Raw genomic sequence first — 21,329 nt, forward strand, 5'->3', positions numbered from 1 at the left:
AAGACACTATTAAGAGAATGAAAAGATAGCCACAGCCTAAGCGAAAATCTTTGCAAAGCATACACAGGGATTGTATCAAGAAGAGAGACATTTAGAAACTCAATAATAAGAAAATAAACAATCCAGTTTTTAAAATGGCAGAAAGAGTATGGATGGCAATTAAGCCCATGAAAAGATGATTAACACCATTAGTCCTTAGGGAAATGCAAATTAAAACAACAATGAGATATCACTACACACTTAGTAGAATGGCTAAAATTAAACGACTGACTATCCAAGCAATGGCAAGGATTTGAAGGAATTGGAACTCTGATAGACTCCTGAGAACATAAAATAGTAAAACTAGTTTGGGAAACAGTTTGGCAGTTTCTTGAAAAGTTAAACATACACCTACCATATGGTCTAGCCATTCCATTCCGAGATATTTACCCAAGAGAAAAGGAATATATGTTCATACAAACGTGCAAATGTTTGTAGCAGCTTTATTTGTAATAGCCCAAAACTGGAAACAACCCAAATGTCCATCCAGGTGAATGTTTGTCCAGGTGAATGGATAAACAAATTGTTGTATGTCCATACAATGTAATATGACTCAATAAACAGTAATGAACTATTGACACTCATAACAACATGGATGAATCTCAAAATAATTATGGCAAGTGAAAGAAGCCAGACAAAAGAAAAGGTAATCCTGTATGATTCTGTTTATATAAAACTCTAGAAAATGCAAACTAATCTATAGTGACAGAAAGCAGATCAGTTGATTGCTTGGAGATGAGGGAACAAGGGAGACACAGGAGGGAGGGATGACAAGGGAGCATGAGGAGAGTTGAGAGTAATGAATATGTTCATTATTTTGACTGTGGTGATGGTTTCACAAGTATATACATATGTCAAAATTTATCAAAGTGTATACTTTGAGTATGTGCCACTTATTGTCATTTATAGCTCAATAAAGTTGTTTAAAAAGTCAATAGCTTAAGAACAGGTTAGGAAGATATCTGATTTCATGTTAATTTTAGGGGGAAAATATAGTCATGTTTTCATTAAATGCTAATTCAATCGAGTCAACAGTAAAACATGGCTGACATTAACTAATGCAGAGCAAGAGTGCATTAATAGAAATATGGTGTCTTATTGGAAGGACATTGTCATAACTGCAGTCTGATTGTGAAAATAGGTCTAGTGTACTTCACTTGGGAAAGGAGCCAGTTTTGTAGTCTACATTTTATGTAGGTGTCAAGGGCAAAAAGAGAGCTCGTAAAGATTTAAGCTCCTGATCATCTGGAAAACCCTTAACAAGATTTAGCAAAACAAATATTTATTGACTGTCTACTGTGTTCCAGGCACTGTGCTAAACATGTTAATTGTGACTGTGAGGTAGGTTTTAGTACCATTTTTCAGATCATGAAACTGAATCTCGGAAAGGGTTAGCATTTGGCAAAAAAAGAGCTAGTAAATGGCAAAATCAGAATTCAAACTCTTTTTACTTACTACTCAAATGACTCCCATTTTTTAGAAAGTTTATTTTTCCTCCCAGGGATTTTGGGCAAACAGAGAGTTACTGAACCATTGCATAAAGACGATAAGGAGATTGTTTTGGCTTTTTTTAAAAAATTTTATTTCTTTAGCCACGATGTGACAGACATTGTGCCAGGAGCTGGGAATGTCCTCAGGGAGCTCATGACCTAGTGGGAGAAACAAGAAGTTACAAACTACTACAACATAGGGAGCAGAGCTGTGACTTGCTCAAGGAACCTTTCAATTCTGTAAACCCTCGAGCGCATACAGGTTCCTGTTTTAAATGAAATCACCAGTAGGGAGAATCAGGCCTTGGTGAGATACAGATGCTGGGCGATCAGCTGCATACTCACTATCAGAGCACCAGATTCTGCACAACAGCCCACAGTTCAAAGTCATGTCTGAGCAAGATCACAGGCTATCACATTTTGGACATGTGGGGCTGCTCCCAAATAACCAAAACCACTAGTGTTAAGTGCTAAATATGCCATGCTACCGTACATGATAAATTCAAGAATAGAAGCATGTACAAGGCAGTAAATATTAGGGCATAACATAATAGGATTTACATTTTGGAAAGTTCACTCTGACCTTATCTAATGCTTATCTGTGCTTTCTGATTATTATATAATTGATATGTTCTGAAATGTATATGTTAATGAAGTAAAATAGGACAAACAATATAAATGAAATAAATTTTCAAAAATTAAAAATGAAACCATGGAGTCTGATCAGATTGTCTTGAGATAAGCAAAAGGGTTGGAGAACACTGATTCTTTAGTAGACAAAGGAAAACTTACACAAGGACAGTGCTTGTCTTGTGCACCATTTTACCCATAGATCCTAGCAAGGTTCTTGACACATGGTAAGTGGTCGATAAATAATTGTTGAATAAATAAATAAATGCAGCAGTGGGATCCAGTATGATAGGAACTGAAAGGTCTCCTGGATTTGGGAGTTAGATCATTGACAACTTTGCAAAAGCAGTTTATTGGAATGGAATTAGTCTTTAAAATCACTAGGTACAATTTAATGCTGAAGTAAACACTCACTTCGTATATTTAAGAAGTACTTCTGATGCCAGTTGTCAGTCTATGCAGAACTATTTTATATCTTTATTTTTTAAAAATTCATTAATTCCACTGTTCTGAAACATTTACATTTTTAAAAATATACATGTGCATGTGTGTATACCTAGGTATATAATATATTCACATATATACAGTGAAAAGTTCCTCTTCCATCCCAACTCTCATGTACATCCCCCCACCAAACAGTTAACCACTGTTATTAGTTTCTTTCTAGATTTTCTTTATATCTATTCAAGTAAGCACAAATATACATTCTTATTTTTAGACCTTTGTTACTCCAAAGGCAGCATTTTGTCCATACTGTCCTGCACCTTACTTTTTAATATTCCTGTTTCTTGAGATCTTTCCAAATCCATAGAGATCTTTCTCATTATATTTTTTGCTGCTACATAGTGCTATACTATCTGGATGTGTCATAATTTATTTACCCTGTCCCCTATTGATGGGCATTGATATTGTTTCCAAATGATGCAGCAATGAATCACTTCAACATATGCCATTTCTCACAACGTTTTTTCTTTTGTATGCTTGTACATAGCTGCCCAGGAATTGCTGGGTCGAATGTCCTCATTTGTAATTTCCATAGATGATGTCAAATTACTCTCCAAAGAGGGAGTACTAGTGCGTGTGTGGTGGTGTCTATTTCCACAGAGGCTCACTGACAAAGTTTATTACTGAACTTTTGGATTTTTGTCAATCTGATGGGTGAAAAATAATACCTGACTGTGTTTTTAATTTCAATTTCCCTTATCATTGACGTTGAGCATCTTTGTATTTGTTTAGAAGCTATTTGCATTTTTTTCTATGAATCCTAAGTTTATGTCCTTTATTTTTTTAATTATTGAGTTGTTTTTTGTCGTAGTTTGGGTTTTGCTAGAGTCAGACCCTAAAGAAAGGACTTGGGTGCAAGTAATTTTGGGGGGAAGTGATCTCTGTAAGCAGGAGTAAGCCAACATGTGTGTGTTCTCTGTGTAGCTGCAGGAAACCAAGAGGGCCTGAGTCTACCAGGCCCTCTGAGAAGCATGCAGAAGGCCTCCCAGAATTATCTCTTCAAAGAATGGAAGGCTGGGACATTTATTCTCATGTCACCCATTAGTTGAGGGCTGCCCCAGAAGTGTTATACTCTCTCACACTTCTGGCCCACACACAGGACTGAGAGCTTGCTGGCCTTGGAGAAGGCCGTGAGACAAAAAACTAAAAGAAGCTAGATGTGAGTTTGACGTTAAGATGCTGTCTCCGGGAATCTATATTCACACAAAACTGTCCACCATAGCTTCTGCAGAAATCAAAGATGGGCCAAAGGGATGTGATGTGGGGCAACGAAGTGTCTACAACAGTAGTCTTTTTTCTTATTGACTTCTGCTGACAGGAACACATAGTGTAATTGTCTGTGAGTTATAAATATTTTCCCTAGTTCATACTTTTGCTTATAGTGTTTTAAGAAATAACAGCTCTATTGAGCTACCTTTCCTATACCATACAATTCACCTGTTAAAAGTGTACAATTAATGGTTTTTAGTGTATTCACCAAATTGTGCAACCGTCACCACAATAAATTTCAGAACATTTTCATCACTCCAAGAGAAACCCTGTACCCATTAGCAGTCACTCCCCATTTCACCCCTCTCCCCAGCCCCTGGCAACCACAAATCTGCTATTTCTGTGGATTTGTCTATTCTGGACATTTCATATAAATGGAATCATACAATGTATGGTCTTTTGTAACTGGCTGCTTTCATTTGGCATAATGTTTCCAGAGTTCATCCATGTTGTAGCATGTATCAGTACTTCATTCCTCTGTACTACCGAATAATATCCCATCTTACGGATATACTGCATTTTATTTATCCACTTATCAGTTGATGGACATTTGGGTTGTTTCCACTTTGGGACTGTTATGAATAATGGATATCTGTGTACAGATTATTGTGTGGACGTATGTTTTCTCTTCTTTCTCATTTCGTACCAAGAACTGGAATTGCTGGGTCATATGGTAAATCTATGTATAACCTTTTGAGGAACTGTTTTCCAAAGTGGCTGCACCATTTTACATTCCCACCAGCAATGTGTGAGAGTTCCGGTTTCTCCATATCCTCACCAACAATTGCTACTGTCTGTCTTTTTTATTTTAGCCATCCTAGTATGTGTGAAATAGTATTTCGTTGTGGTTTTGATTTGCCTTTCTCCAATGGTTAATGATGTTAAGCATTTTCTTTCACGTGCTCATTGTCCATTTGTATATCTTCTTTGGGGAAATATCTATACAAATCATCTGCCAATTTTTCAGTTGGGTTATCTGTCTATGTTTTATTGAGTTGTAAGGGTTGTTTATACATTCTTGGTACAAGTCCATTATCAGATATATTATTTGCAAATATTTCTCCCACTCTCGGGGTTGTTTTTTCAGTCTCTTGATGGTGTCCTTTGAAGCACTTAAGTATTTTTATTTTGATGATGTCCAGTTCATCTATTTTTTCCTTTTGTGGCTTGTGCTTTTGGTGTCACATCTAAGAAAACATTGCCTAACCCAAGGCCATGGAGATTTACTCCTGTGTTTTCTTCTAAGATTGTTATAGTTTTAGCTCTTACATTTAGATCTATAGTCCATTTTTGGTTAATTTTTGTAGGTGGTGTGAGGAAGAAGTCCATCTTCATTCTTTTGCATGTGGATATTGAGTCATCCCATAACCATTTGTTGAAAAGACTAGTTTTTTACCCATTGAATTTTCTTTGCGCTCTTGTCATAATTCAATTGCCCATAAAATGTAAGGGTTTGTTTCTGGACTCGGTGCTATTCTGTTGACCTGTATGTCTATCCTTATGCCAAAGCCACACTGCTTGATTATCATAGCTTTATATGAAGTTCTCAAATGTGGAAGTGTAAATCCTCCAGCTTTGTTTATTTTTTTTCCCAAGATTATTTTGGTTATTCTGGGTCCCTTGCATTTCTATATGAATTTTAGGATTACCTTGTCAATTTCTGCAAAAAAAACCAGCTGGAATTTTGATAGGGGTTGCACTAAATCTTTAGAACAATTTGAGGAGTATAGCCATCTCAACAATATCAAGTCTGATCTATGAGCATGGGATGTTTCCCCATTTATTTAGATCTTTTTAAATTCCTTTTAACAATGTTTTGTAGTTTTCATAGTATGTTATGCACTTCTCTTATTAAATTTATTCCTAAGTGTTTATTCTATCTGATGCTATTGTAAATGGAAATTTTTCCTTAATTTTATTTTTCTATGTTCATTACAAGTGCATAGAAATACAATTGAGTTTTGTGTATTAATCTGGTATCCTGCCACCTTGGTGAACTCATTTATTTATTTATTTATTTTTGGTGAGGAAGATTGGCCATGATATCTGTTGCCAATTTTCTTCTTTTTGCTTGAGAAAGATTGTCCCTGAGCTAACATCCATGCCAATCTTCCTCTATTTTGTATGTGGGACACTGCTACAGAATGGCTTGATGAGCGGTGGGTAGGTCCACACCTGGGATCCCAACCTGTGAACCCCGGGCCACTGAAGCCGAGTGCTTGAACTTAACCACTACGCCACTGGGCAAGCCCCTAACGTTTACTAACTCTCATAGTTTTGTAGTGTATTCCTTAGGATTTCCTTTTTGTTCATTTCATTTGAGTCATCTAATTTGATGTCTATATGAGTTTGCTAGGGCTGCTCTAACCAAATACCATAGACTAAGTGGCTTAAACAGCAGAAATTAATTTTCTCACAGTTCTGAAGGCTGCAAGTCCAAGATCAAAGTGCAGTAGAGTTGGTTTTCCCTGAGTCCTTCTTCCCTGGGTTGCAGATAGCAGCCTTCTTTATACCCTCACATGGCCTTTCCTCTCTGCATGTGCATCCCTAGTGTCTCTTTCTCTTCTTATATGGAAATCAGTCATATGAAATTAAGGCCCCACCCTTATGACCCCATTTAACTTAATTACCTCTTTAAAGATCCTATCTCCAAATACTGTCACATTTCTAAGGTACTAGGTTTTAGGGCTTCAACATATGAATTTTGTGTGGGAGGGGGGACACACAATTCAGTCCATAGCAGGGATACAGTTGTTCATAATATTCCTTTATAATTCTTTTGATTTCTGTAAGGTTGATAGTGATGCCCTCTTTTTCATTTTTGAATTAGTAATTTGCATCTTTTCTCTTTTTTTCTTGGTCAATCTAGATAACAGTTTGTCAATTTTGTTGATTTACTCAAAGAACAAGCTTTTGGTTTGTTGATTTTTCACTATTGTTTCTCTATTCCCTACTTCATTCATTTCTGTTTTAGTTTTTATTATTTCCTTTCTTCTGCTTACTTTGGGTTTAGTGTGCTTTTTTTTTTTTTTCTACTTTCTTAAGGTGGAAGGTTAGGTAATTTATTTGAGATCTTTCTTCTTTTTTAATATAGATATTTACAGCCATAAATTTCTCTCTAAGCACTTCTTTAATGGCATCTCATAAGTTTTCATATGTTGATTTTCATTTTTATTTGTCTTAAAGTGATATCTAATTTCCCTTGTGATTTCTTCTTTGATCCATTGCTTATTTAGGAGTGTGTTGTTTCATTTCCACAGATTTGTGGATTTCTCAGATTTCTTCTGTTATTGGTTGTTATTTGATTCCACTAAGGTCAGAGAATGTATTTTGCATGATTTCAATTCTTTAAGTTTATTGAAGCTTGTCTTATCACCTATCCTGGAAAATGTTCCCTGTGCACTTGAAAAGAATGTATATTCTGCTTTCACTGGGGAATGTTCTATTGATATCAAGTAGGTCTAGTTTGTTTATAGTGTTGTTCATGTCTTCTGTTTCTCTGTTGATCATCTCACTAGTTATTCTATCCATTATTGAAAGCAGAGCATTGAAGCTTCCAACAATTATTGTTGAATTGCATATTTCTCCCTTCAATTTTGTTCTTGCTTCATTAATTTGGGGCTCTGTTGCTAGGTGCATATATGTTTATAATTGTTATGTTTTCCTGGTGGATCAACCCTTTTATCATTATAAAATGTCCTCCTTTATCTCTAGCAATAGTTTTTGTCTTAAAGTCTATTTTTTATGATGTTAGTATGGCCATTTCACCTCTCTTCTGGGTATGGTTTGCATGGTTATAGTGTGTTTTGCCATACAGAATTTTTAAATTTTTATGTAACTGAATATATCAGTCTTTTTTTATGGCTTCCACATTTTGAACAATAGTTTGATCTTTTCCATTTCAAGGTGATAATTAACTCTCCCATGGTTTCTTCTATTATTTCTATAACTTTAGTTTTTATGTTTATATTTTTTATCCATTTGATTTTATTTTATACTTGGTGTAAGATATGGGTCCAGCTTAATTTTTTTCTTATACATCCAATTGCCTCAACACACTTTATTAAATAGTTCATCTTCATTGCTGCTTTGAACTGCTACCTTTATCTTATACTAAGTTCTCACGTGTATTTGCATTTACTTCTTACTGTCTTTTTTGTTCCATTGTTCTGTTTTTCTACTAATACACCAAGACCATAGTATTTTGTTGACTGAGGTTTTGTAATGTCTTATATCATCAGGCTAGCCTCCCCTCATTTCTCTTATTTTTCAGAATGTTTCCAGCTATTCTTGTGTGTTTATTTTTTTCCTATCAACATTACATCAATTTGCCTACTTAAAACATTCAAATAATTCTAATAGTAGTTCTAATAATATCTACACCTGTTGATATTTTCCTAGGATCATATTAAATTTATAAATTAACTTAGATTGGCATTTTTTTGGCAAGAAATATTCCTAGTCAGAAACGTGGCATGTCTTGACATTTGTTCAGATCTATTTTCATGATTTTCAGAAGTATTTTTTTAATTTTTAAAAATCTTTAATATGAAAATTTTAAATACATATAAAAAGAAAGAGAATATAATGTAATAAACCACTACCATGGACCTATCACCCAACCTCAGTAATTATGAACACAGGGCTAATATTTAGTCTTACCACTTCTCTCTTTCCCTCCTTCAATATTTTAAAACAAATCCCAAACATTATATTAAAGAAATATTGTAAAGTTTTCTTGATATAGGTGTGTACATTTCTTATTAAGGTTATTCCTAGGCATCTGATCTAGCTAATGGTTGTTGTTCATATTTATGAAAATTTATTTCTGTACATTAATTTTGTACCCTTTCATTATTTTAAAAATATTGGTCTGTGCTGTTGGAATTCATTGATTTGAAAAAATAAGGCGAACCACAACCCTTCATAATTCATCAACCACATTTCATCTATATGTTTAGCTGAACTGTTAGAAATATGCTAAAACTGTAGGTATAAATTAGAGTAGTAAGCTATTAGTCTTGTTCCAAATCATACGCTTGTGGCCTGAAACATAGCTTACCTGGGACTCCTATCCTATAAGGCTGTCTTTTAAAACCTGAAAAACTTGGGCTGACTTCAGTGTCCTGCAACTTTATAATGTTGTATGTGCACTTGCCAGCTTCTCTTCTTCCTGTAGACCTTAAAATCACTCCCTGGTGGTAAACCAGGCCCCCATAAAGGCACATTAACCCTTCTAAGCTAGTAGGGGACCATTTTAGTCTTTTGAGTTCTTATGAGTATCACTGATCAGATGTATCAGGAATCAAGTTGTAGTATGAATGCTAATTTTTTAAATAATTTTTCATGTAGCACCATCAGTGTCCTGCTCTTTAGAGTACTTTGTTTTTCAAATTGTCAGAGAGTTTTAACAGTCCCTTTGGAGTTTTTGGGGGGTTTTTTAAATTTTTAATTTTTTCCTTTTTCTCCTAAAGCCCCCCAGTACATAGTTGTGTACTTTTAGTTGTGGGTCCTTCCAGTTGTGGCATGTGGGATGCTGCCTCAGCATGGCCTGATGAGTGGTGCCATGTCTGCGCCCAGGATTCAAACCGGCGAAACCCTGGGCCAGCAGAGCAGAGCGTGCGAACTTCACTGCTTGGCCACGGGGCCGTCCCCTAACAGTCCCTTTGGATGCTTTCCTGTGTTAATTGATTAAGCTCTTCTCTTGGAGTAGAGTCAGGGATTTAGAGTCTATACGCATTTTCAAAAACTCTAGTTGGCTTGAGTCTTTATCCCCTTAGCCTGGGTCTGAAATGGCCTATAGTTTTTCCGGACTCAATTATTTTCTGAATCCAAATAGGGACTTTCTTTTGGATGTACCTGGTATTACATAGGTAAATTAATTCTAGTTTATTCAGAAAATTAAAGCAACTTTCCTTCAGAGAAAAGTGCTTTCTCCTAGATCACAGTGACTTAGTTTGTACGATACTTTTTAAATGACAAACCAATCTGGATAAAGATAAATATATCTTGTTAAAATATGGCTTTGAGGGGAACTGTGGAGACAGTTTTAATATGGTGCGTAATGATACCCTTGATGCCAGGTCATCTGACTATCACCAAGTTAAGTGACTGCTACTTCATTGAGTTCTTATAGGGATTAAGTGAATTAATATGTTTAAAGTGCTTAAAATAGCACCCAGCACATGAAACTTATAGTGAGTGATTGTTAAATACATAAAAGAAAATAAAACCTGAATACAAAGAAACTGAGTTTCCTGAACAAGGAAAAAACTGAAATTCTACAATCTACTTTTTCTCACCTCACTCTTGTTGAATTAATGTCCTTCCTACATATATAAATAGTTGCTAATTTGAACAACCTCTTTCATTTTAAAGATTCACCGATTCTCAGTCCAGCTAATTCTGCGATCAATTTAAGTGGAGCTCAGGACCTGACCCGGAATAAGAATGTTGTGAAGCCACTGGCTTTATCTTTGCAGGTTGTAGGGAAGACTTTTGCTGCAGGTGATGTTTTCCTCACTTATCTTTCTTTGGTAAATACATAGTCTATAGAAGATTTGTGTGAAATTTAAGTGATAAGTTGGCAGAAGAAAAGAAAAGCTGCTTCTTCGCCAATTGAAGACAGAAGTGGGGCTTTTATAATAATGTATTATTATATAAAGCTTTGTTTTCCCTATGTTCCAACCAGAAGAGTCAAAGAATGTCATTTGGCACACACAGGAGACAGCACGTTGAGTCCATTCAACAAACATTTTTTGGATACCTGTTACGATGAGGAACTGGGGAAGCAAAGACAAATATGGCTCAACCCCTGACCTCTAATGTACTTGTAACCTAGTAGAGGAGATAGACCTGTAAGAAGATATTTTCAGTGTACTACAGTAAATACAGCCATATGACTAATATGACTAACAAGAATGAGTTCTTGGAGGAGCTTGGTCTTGAACTGTGAGGACATATTCATCATACAAAGGAGTGGGGGAAGATATTTCAAATTGAAAGAAAAGCAGGGGCTAAGCTTGAAAGGAAAAGGGAAGGAAAGAAGGAGTGTGATATGTGCAGGAACTTCCAGCAGTTTGGACTCGTTAGAACCATACAAGGTAAAACTCAGGGAGTGGCAGAAGGGGAGCAAGTGTTGGACAAGGGAAATGTCATGGGAGACCAGGCTAAGAAGCATGGATTTTACTCTATAACCTGTGGAACAGAGGAGTGACATGGTCTGATTTGAACTTGAGCTAGATCATTTTGGCAGCAAAAATAAATAAATAAATAAATAAATAAGAGGTAAGAAAACTAGTTGGAGGTCATTTCAGTAGTCTAGGTGGGAAATGACGAGGTCCTTGGCCAGGGTAATAATAGGTTGGAGGGGGAGAGACAGATTGGAGAACTACTTAGGAAGTAAAAGTAGCAGAACTTGACTGATTAATGTGAGCATGAAGCAGAAGAAGGAGTCTTGGTTTACATCCATCTTTCTGGGCTAATGGTGGTGCCACTACTTCAGACAGAGAATATAGAAGGAGGAGCAGCTTCCCCAGGAGGAGATTGTGAGTTCGATTTTGAACATGTCAAGTTTGAGATACACATAAGACAACCAAGTGAAGCTGCTCAACAGTCATTTAATTTATCACAGGGGGAAGTCAGGACTGATGGTATAGAGTTGAGCCACCAACATGTGGTTAAAATCACCAAGGTAAATAGTATCAGCCAAGGAGAAATGTAGGGTAAGGCAAGCTGTGAACTATGGATAGAATCTTAGGAAATTCCAGTGTTTAAGGAAAAGAAATAGAGAGGTAGAAGAAAAATAAGGAGAAAGGGAGCCTATCATTCTTGGAAACTTTCCAACAGTTAGGCCTCATAATTTATCCAGACCACTTTTGTTTTTACCCTGGTCCAGCAATTCTTGCAGGATCTACCTTCTGATTAGATTACAGACCTGGACAAACTGAATCCAAATTTTTACAGCATTAAAAAAATTAGTGAAATTATGGGTGTTGGCAGTAATCATCCTGGTTGCTAAAACCATGAGATGAATGGATGATGAACAACTTTATAATTAGAGGACTAGGCTAACAACTCTTGAACCCACTGATCAATATTAACCTCACAAGAAGAGAGAAAAACAGCCATTATGTGCCCCCTGATGGAAGTAGACGACAGTCCTTATGAGATACTCTTGCCAAGAAAAATCAAACTGAATCTGAGCAAGCCTCTATATCTAACAGTTAGCTTATGAGAATTAGAGGAGACGTTAAATGGCACCATGGATATCCAATCAGCAAAATCCAGAAAATGAGAAATTCTGCCAGGTTTCCAGAAATTAATTGTAACAAAGAAGAAAAAGAATCCTATAGATTAAAAGAGGTTTAAGGGACATAGCAACTAAATTCGATGTATGGATCTTTTTTGAATCCCAATTTGAGCAAGCCGACTGTAATAATCATTTCTGAGATAGTTGGGGGAAATTTGAATACTAAGATATTTTTATTAAGAAATTATTAATCATTGTTAATTTTAAGTATAATGACGATGTTATGTTTTTTTAAGAGTCCTTTTATTTTAAAAACAGATTGATTTATGAATGAAATGATATGATAAATGAGTTTTCTTCAAAATAACCTCTGTGTTTATGTGGGATGAGGGGAAGAGAGAGAGAGGATAGATAAAGCAAGATTGGCCATGTGTAAATAAATGTTGAAGCTGGGTGGTGGATATGTAGTTTATTATACTATTCTGTCTACTTTTATATAGGTTTGAAAATTTCCATAATTCAAAGCTTAAAAAAAGTTTTCTCTTCCTTCCACCCACCATCTCCAAAGACTTCACTGAAAATGATTCTAGAAGATCTCTTGGGTCCTAGAAAGTTATTTTTAGGTGACGTTTCATTTTATTGAAGGTGCTACTCTGTTGGTTGTAGTTGGCTTTATACTACTGGGCTGTCCTGTCAGTGATGAGGGTCAGGTTTACCGTATGGTTACAGCATCACAGAAAGCGGTGTCCTGCTCAACCTCTGTTCTAAGTGGCTTCTCTTGTGTTCTACAGATGCTGCTAATGGAAACAGTAGCCATGGAGGGAAGAGCAGTACATCTAGCTCCACTCCAACCCGCCCAGGGAATTACTCTTTGTCACCAAGACCTAGCTATGCATCAGGAGACCAAGGTACAATACCCATCTTAGAGTTTTGAAATAATGCAACTTAATTATGGAAGAAATGCTGCAGAGTTTGGAATGATGAATTATCTGACAGCACACTCTGAATTTTTCCTTAGCCTCTTATACAATGTTTTGAAAGTTTATGATTGGTGTGAACAGTAGTGATTAAATATCTTGGTGATTCCACAAGGATGAACCTATGTAGAAATTAATGTTCAAACAAATGTATAGGAAAGTGTCTCAAAAAACCATAGGCTCGGGGCCGGCTGCGTGGCCAAGTGGTTAAGTTAGCACGCTCCGCTGCGGTGGCCCAGGGTTTGGATCCTGGGTGCGGACATGGCACTGCTTTTCAGGCCACGTTGAGGCGGCACCCCACATGCCACAACTAGAAGGACCTGCAACTAAGATATACAACTATGTCCGGTGTGGGGGTGGGGGAGTGCGGTGGGGGTGCGCAGTGGGGGAGATAAAGCAGGAAAAAAAAAAAAGAAAAGACAACGATTGGCAACAGTTGTTAGCTCAGGTTCCAATCTTTAAAAAAAGAAAAAAACCATAGGCTTCGCTGACCAAAGTACAGGGTTCAAAGTCCTTTCTGTTGTGAGACCCTGGGCAAATCTGAGCCTTCCTTTCACCATCTACAAAATAGGGATTACAATATACTTGTCCTGCGGCTTCACAGGGTTGTTGATAAAATCAAATAACATAATCTGGGTAAAATTGTAAATTGTAAAACAGCATACAAATGTTAAGTGGTAGTGTTAGTGTGGCTTTTTCTAATTTTATCTTTACCTCTAGAACAGTGACTTAGACTTTCTGAGTATAATCAAATTAAAGATCCTCTGTTACTTTGGCTTCTTTCCTTTCTTCCACTGCTGAACGAGGCTCATCTTTCTTTTTGCCTTCAGCTACCATGTTCATTTCTGGGCCACCAAAGAAACGACACCGGGGGTGGTATCCTGGGTCACCTGTCCCCCAACCTGGTTTAGTTGTACCTGTTCCTACAGTTCGCCCTCTTTCAAGAACTGGTAAGATTTCAACAGAAGATGAGTTTTAAGTTTCCTTTAATTAGCATCAGTATCTCCTCCTACTCTTGTTCTTTCCCTGAACATTTGAAGATAAATTTCCTTAACCAACCATTGTGTCCAGTATTATGTAAGGATATTGATAGTAGCTAATATTTGTCCCCATCAAGTCTGCCTTCCCTAAAAGCACATACGTCAACACAATAAGTCTTAACTCTCCATCCGGCTTTATTTTAGCCCATAGTATTGATAAGACATTCTTTACATAGGGTATTATGCTACCAACTCACCACCATAGACCACAAATGAACTTGCTTCACCAGTAGTGGTGTTAGATGTGTCCTCCTGTGATCTGGTCCCCTGTGTGACCCATACTTATTATTTCTGGCCTAGATGATTTAGTCTGTGACTAGAATCCTGAAAAACCAACTGGTTCTCCTTTATAATACCCAAGCTGTGGCCATTTGGTGCCTACAGTTAAATGTTCAAATGCTCATCTATCTTTCTCTACCAAGCACAGACAAACATAAATATATTAATTCTAAGACATAGATGGGGTTCTTTAAAAATTTGTTTATTTAAATTTTAAAGACTACATGGAGATGATATCTACACAAAGAATTATGCCAATATGTTACTGTGGTCACCTCTAGGTAGTACTCACTAAAGAAGAGTTTATCCTTCTTCACACTTTTCTGTACTTTTCAAATTTTCTACAATGAGCAGATATGCTTTGATAATCTGGAGGGGAAAGATAAAATACAAAACAGAATCCAAAAGATTGCATGTAGAAAAACAATTTGAAGGAAAAACTACCACAGTGCTAAATAGTGCTTATCTCTAAATGATGTGATAATGGTTGATTTTTTTCTTTTGTTTTTTTCACTTCTAATTTTATATAATAAACATGAATTACGTCAATAAAAAAATAAATCATTAGACTTCTAAAAGTTCTGTATTAAAAGTGTTAACGCTGCATTGATTTCAATTGTATTTCATTTAGCTTTCAGGTCTAATCCTTCTTGTCAAACAACTTTTTTTCCAGAGTCTCTTTTATCTGCCCCAGTTCCACAGACCCCATTAACTGGAATTTTACAACCTCGACCCATTCCTGCGGGGGAAACTGTAATTGTTCCTGAAAACCTGCTGAGTAACTCAGGAGTTAGACCAGTAATTCTGATAGGTAAGGCAAAGGAATTCCAAGTTGCCTGTGTCCACTGGAATCTAGAAGTGTTTCTCCATTTCCTTGTGTGTGTATTTACTCATGTGTTCATGAATGTATTCATTTATTCCTCTATTGATTCTTTCAGCTTTTATTGGTCAGCTCCTTCGTGCTATACTAAACGTGTGACTAGAAGTTGGGGATAAGGCAAAGTCTTTGTTCCCACAAGGAGCACTGTTTAGTAGGGGAGTCTGTCGCGTAAATAACAATCACAACACTCTGTGATACTGTGAACCTCTTAGCTGTAGAGGTTCACAGCCAAGAACTATAAGAACTCACAAGAGAGGGAGCTTAACTCTGCCTGAAAGGGGTATGAGAAGACTTCTCAGAGGTGATGTTTCAGCTGGGTTCTGCAGGGTAGGCAGGAGTGGACAAGGTAGGGGAGAGGACATATCAGTCGAAGGGAGCCAAACCATAGAGAAAAGAAACAAGCTGAGCCGGCCACAGTCCCACTCAGGAGAACCAAGAGGTCCCGCAGTTGCAGATCTAAACCATGGGGAAGCGTCTGTGAATCAGTATCTTTAAGGAGTTGGAATCTTTCCAAGCTGTTAGTGGAGGTGTAGAAATTTAGGGGTCCCTAGATTCCGGGACTAACTTAATGCCTTTCATACACACATCTAGAGTCCCCTCCTTTGGGAGCTAGCCTGGGCCAGAAGGAGACTGCATACTTCACCTTTGGGACTAAACAGATAGGATGTTGTAGCCCCACTAGGTCTTTACAGTATGTCTATGTGAGGTGTTATCTGCTTCTTCTGGTTGGCTTGAGCCTCCTGACACGGATAGTTTTGCTTCAAGCCCTGTCCTTTATCAGGCTGCCCTATCCACTGTTCCTGTACCTGTAGGCACTGGGAGAATATCAGTTATTTAAATTCCATACAGTCAGGAAGTTCTTCTTGAGCATTTGAGTCGCATGCTTAGTGCAACTGAGCCTTGGAAAGATATGTAGAACGTGGGGCCTTTAAGAAACTCACAGAGGGACTGTCTCTTCACCACCCCACCAAAACAGGGTATATTTTCAACATATTTTTGTCCTATCTACTTGTAAGATAATTTGAGGCTGTTTACTGACGTTTAGGAAGAGAATATAACAAAAATAACTAAGATAGCAAAAAGTGTAGGAACCTCCAAGGACCTGTTACTGGCAGAATGTTGCTGTTGATCAATGAGTTTAGCTTAAAGAAATTTTAAAGAAAATCTCAGGAACTAAAACATGTTATTGTAGTTTGTTTTCTGATTTCCCATCTGAAAAGAGACTTGATCAGGAATTTTATCAGAAAATATTTTATCATTGCAGTTTTACAGAGGATACCGAGATGTTTTGCAAACTCTCATCAATCCTCTATGGCAGAAATGTAATGTTAACATGTCCTGTCCGTGGGAAACGGGGACAAAATAATTTGAGTATTTTGCTTTCTGTTCATCTGGTTTAATTTAGGGGTAGAATTTGGAGCACCCGAGTGAATTCCCTAGGATTGATATATTTGAGTGACTTGTTTGGTAGCCATCTCAGAGCACAGGAAACTTTGCTAAGCATCTTTGATCCTAGTTGAGAAGTGTACCTGGTTGCGCCTCAAAAAGAAATATTGAACTTTATTGACCTGCTTCTATTGGGGCAGGCTATGGCACTTTACCCTATTTCTATGGAAATGTTGGTGACATTGTTGTGAGTCCTCTGCTGGTGAACTGCTACAAGATTCCACAGTTGGAAAACAAAGATTTGGAACAATTAGGGTTGACTGGCAGCCAACTCCTGAGCGTGGAAAACATGATTCTTCTGACGATACAGTATCTTGTGCGGCTGGGTAAGTTATTTTCAATAATCATTTGATGGTGATGATTTTTATTCTTTTTTGTAACATTTTTCCTTGCTTTCCTCACCTCTCACATTTATCTACCATCTCTTACTTTCCCTCTTCCACTTCTAACATTCTTTGCCTTCAACCCACTCTCTACGACTTTTCCTTTTCCTCTCCTCCATTTCTTTTCTATTCCTTTCTGCCACTTGCTTATTTCTTCCCCCCCCAACCCCGCCCCCCACCCCCACCCCAGTTTCTCTCAGATCCAGCCTCCCTTGCTCCTCACATTGCTTCTTTGGGTCCTAGAAGAGATAAATTGCCCCACCTAGTGTCCAGTCTCATGATGGTCCTAAGGTCTCCAAAGTAGTTGATGTAGGCAAAAGCTTAAAGGGCTGTGCCATGGGCACCCTCCCCAGGGGAGTCTCGCCAAGCCACTTTTCCGAAAGTGCAATGACCATCTGGAATGTGAATGTAGACATTGCCTTAGACAGTTATTTCCAGTTTTCCACTTAGCCTTTTTATCTGAGTTATCCATTGTCCCCACACCAATCTTTTTCTTCTCCAGCTACAGCTCTTTGATGTAGTCCCATCATGCTTTCCCTCACTGAGGTAGTAACTGTGGATTCCCTGGAAGGCTCTCTAGGCTGTTGGGTAAGGGGGACACATAGGTCATGAACTCTTGACTTCCTCTATTTGACTATCCTCCTGAGCCCACAGTGTGTGTATGCAGGTCCCTTGACAATACTGTAATGGTTCAGCAGCATTTACATTGCAATGTCCTTTATTTTGCAAACTGCAGTAGGCTGTGCAACCTAATTATACATTCACTCTAGGACTTCAAGCCGCTTATTAGGAAAATGTTCAAGATGTAAAATTACATGTCAAAAATATTATTTGCACTCTTGTGAATATTTTTAACGTTTGAAAATACTTTGGTGTTAAATAGTAAAAACACGGGGCTAAACAACATTCGAAAAAACTAAAAGTTTCATCCAGCAGGCCAGATCTAGTCTTTGGAACATCAGCTAGCAATGGTGGCTGTGACTCTCGGTGCCCTGGGAGCCCGAAAGTCCTGCTTTGACACGGGCTTTTGAAACTTGCAAGGCTTCAGATATCTCATGAGCCACTTTTATGATAAACCTAGTGCTTGCTGTTTATGCTTATTAGTGGGTAATAAACTTATAAAACCACCCGTGTCTGCAGCTTGTTTGATGTCGTAATTTTAATTGCTACATGCTGACTTGACTGTGTTCTAAGATCTAAAATCAGCTTCTAGAGGCATCCAGAATCAGTAAAACATAGAGTAATACTATTATAGCAAACCAAACCAATCAGTGTAGCATTTTTTTTCAATCTTAATAACAATTTAAAATATCAAAGTCCAAGTTAACTAAGTGAACTGATTAAATGGTCAAAACAAAATGTCTTCCCTTAAATTACTAAAAGCTCTTATTTTAAAAAATAGGGGGCCAGCCTGGTGGCACAGTGGTTAAGTTCATGCACTCTGCTTTGGCAGCCCAGAGTTCACAGGTTCAGATCCCGGGCGCAGACCTAGCACTGCTCATCAAGCCATGCTGTGGCAGCGTCCCACATAAAATAGAGGCATATTGGCACCGATGTTAGCAACGATCTTCCTCAAGCAAAAGAGAGGAAGATTGGCAATAGATTTTAGCTCAGGGCCAATCTTACTCACACAAAAAAGAAAGAAAAATCTCTAATTAGACAAAACTCTTCTCTGCTTTACTGGACCAGTTCCCTCCAGAGTTTTACTTGCAACCAATTAATTATGTCTCTCAATGTACAATGTTTTAATCTAAATTTTGTATGTTGTGACATCTCTTTTCTTCAACAACTAGCTCTTTTGGAGTCCGTTAAATTTTTTTTTTGCCTTCAGAGGTTTTGAAGAAGGCCAGCGAGAATATTTTCACATATGCCATAGATTATAGATAAACATTGAAAAAAATAAATCCACACTTCCAGAAAGACAGGTCTAATACTTGGCTGGCTCAGTCTCCTGGAGGTAACAGAGAAGGAGAAGAGCAAGATTCGTCAGAAGAAACAGGCCTTTCCACTACAGTCACTTTTTTAAAAAAATAAATTTCTGTTATTTCACAATCTGAAAATCTTTTGAAGTAGATAATGAAATCAGCAAATCCAGAGATTCTTGGAGGGCTCTGAGTTTGTTGAAACCTTGTCTTTTCCTATTAAGGGAGCTCTATCTGAAAAGCCATCAGAACTGCTGCCTGGGCTAAACTGAGTTACTGGAGATCAGCACTTGAAGGAACAAAAATTACTATCATCAAGCTTGCGAAAAATGGAGAAAAGGCTCCTGCAATTTAGCTATAAAGGCTGAGGATGAAGAAATGATGGGAGGTGATTTAAAGCAAGGCGTTTTACTCTAAGTCTCTATCCTCATTTAAACTTTGATCCATTTTCCTTCACCTCTCAATTTCCAACAGTAATTCAGTTAAAACTCTATAAAACTAAGTTTTAAGGCAATGGAGAATGAATGTGTTTGATCATTTTATTTTCCCAGAATGCCTTTATATTTGGAATTAATGCTGCCTAATAGAACGTGTTACGTGGTCGTGGATTGGAGTGGGTCTTACGGACACACCTATTAACCAGGCCTCTGAGCCTTAGGTCGTCTGTGAGAGGCAGGAGGGAACTGCAGACGGTCAGAGCCACACGCTTTTGAGCTGTCGTTTGTTCTGATGGAAGAAAGTGTTAAATAGATGACCACCTTCCCTTCACCTCAGACAGTCAGTACAAGTCTATGCACTTTGACATTGCTTCTAAGTGTGTACCTAGTGACCACTAAGCATGATGCTAATTTGAGAAAGCTGAATGAAAATCAGAAGCTTTGACAGCTCCCGGGTGATAGGAAGGCACCCACCTCCCCCTGGCAGATAATTGAGGAGGACACGTGAGACATAAACACAATGTAAGCATGGCCTTTTCCTTGCCCTCTTTCCATGTACAAAAGAGAAAACTGTCTGTGAGGATTTCACTCTCCTACGTCCCTCTGACCTATAACCAATCCGGGAAAAACTGTTTTCTCCAAATACAATAGTTTATTTTTGAAATGTATAATATTTTATCCGATATTCCTTATCCTAAAACATTACTAATCTTTCATTTTCTTACTTTCCCAGAGAAGATGGGCAGGGGTCAGGGAGGCCACTTCGATCCCTGTTGGAGGAAGGAAAGATTTCTGACTCAGTCGAGGTGCCTCCTTCTCATGCACAAGCAGAGTCCCTCATCCCTGTGTTCTTCTGCAAGGGGCTGTTAGCCCTGGGTTCTGAGGCTATTGCTTGACCTCAGATCACAGACACTGAGGGGCCTGCATCTGTTTACGGGAGGCTGAGTTTCAAATCTCAAGCCCACACAGCAAAAGAAATGACTGAATGATGGGAGTGAACATAGTCTCCCTGGTTTCTATTTAAACGAAACGTAAGAATCCATTTCCGTCACTTAGATACCACACATCGACTTACTTATTTTGTCCTAAAGGCTGGTTAAGTTTCTAAAGAGAATAAGAGAAACAAAATCCCCCTAATTCCCAGGGCCGCAGGTCACCTGTATAAACTTAGCCATAACCACAGCTGGTGGAGATGACTGAATGCCACACTTAACAACCCAGAATGCTGGAGAATAACTAGGCCATGAGAGCATTCCCTGTCTGGGAAGGTTTGAGGCTGCCTGAATATAAATTGGGAGTGAAAAACAATTAAACCTAATTTTCCTGTGGACGGTATTCTCAAAATTAGGTATAGACGCAATAAATTAAAATGTGTTTCAAAGTACCAATGAATAAAATGAGAAATGAGTGAAACCTTAAGTTGATTGTACACCAACAGGTTAGCTTCTTACTTCATTAGTCGTTAACCGTTTCCATGATGCCAAGTTTATAGGTCAGGAAATATGGCACCTTCAGTGACCACCTCCCAAGGCAGACAGTGGAATTGATACTGTCTCTCAGGACTTCCTCTTTTAAGCATATCAAGGTTAGAATGAAGGGAAACAGAAGCCTGCATTTAAAAAAAAACATTGAGGCAGAGAGGGAAGAGAGAAGGTCACTTCACAGTGGGAAATGGTTAGTAGGGGCTCTATAATTGGGGCCCCTACAGAACAAAAGAGCTTATTATTTGCCACTTGGGGGATAGTGGGCTTAGAAGGACAGCACACTGATGTGTGTGTGTGT

General features: G+C 37.8%; 1 protein-coding gene across 8 annotated transcripts in view; it reads left to right on the forward strand.

Annotated features, from left to right (window-relative positions):
- Positions 1-21,329, forward strand: part of GREB1L (GREB1 like retinoic acid receptor coactivator) — a 245,998-nt gene that overhangs the window by 157,239 nt on the left and 67,430 nt on the right. For 7 of the 8 annotated variants that reach the window (XM_046671347.1, XM_046671354.1, XM_046671355.1 and 4 more), the window contains 5 exons: positions 10,311-10,439; positions 12,975-13,091; positions 13,991-14,110; positions 15,153-15,290; positions 16,946-17,131. In XM_046671347.1, coding sequence (XP_046527303.1) covers positions 10,311-10,439; positions 12,975-13,091; positions 13,991-14,110; positions 15,153-15,290; positions 16,946-17,131 — 690 coding nt within the window. The remainder of the gene's footprint in view (positions 1-10,310; positions 10,440-12,974; positions 13,092-13,990; positions 14,111-15,152; positions 15,291-16,945; positions 17,132-21,329) is intronic. The other variant, XM_046671353.1, reaches the window with a different exon arrangement.

Source organism: Equus quagga, chromosome 9 (genome assembly GCF_021613505.1).
Source record: "Equus quagga isolate Etosha38 chromosome 9, UCLA_HA_Equagga_1.0, whole genome shotgun sequence".
Lineage (NCBI taxonomy): Eukaryota > Metazoa > Chordata > Mammalia > Perissodactyla > Equidae > Equus > Equus quagga.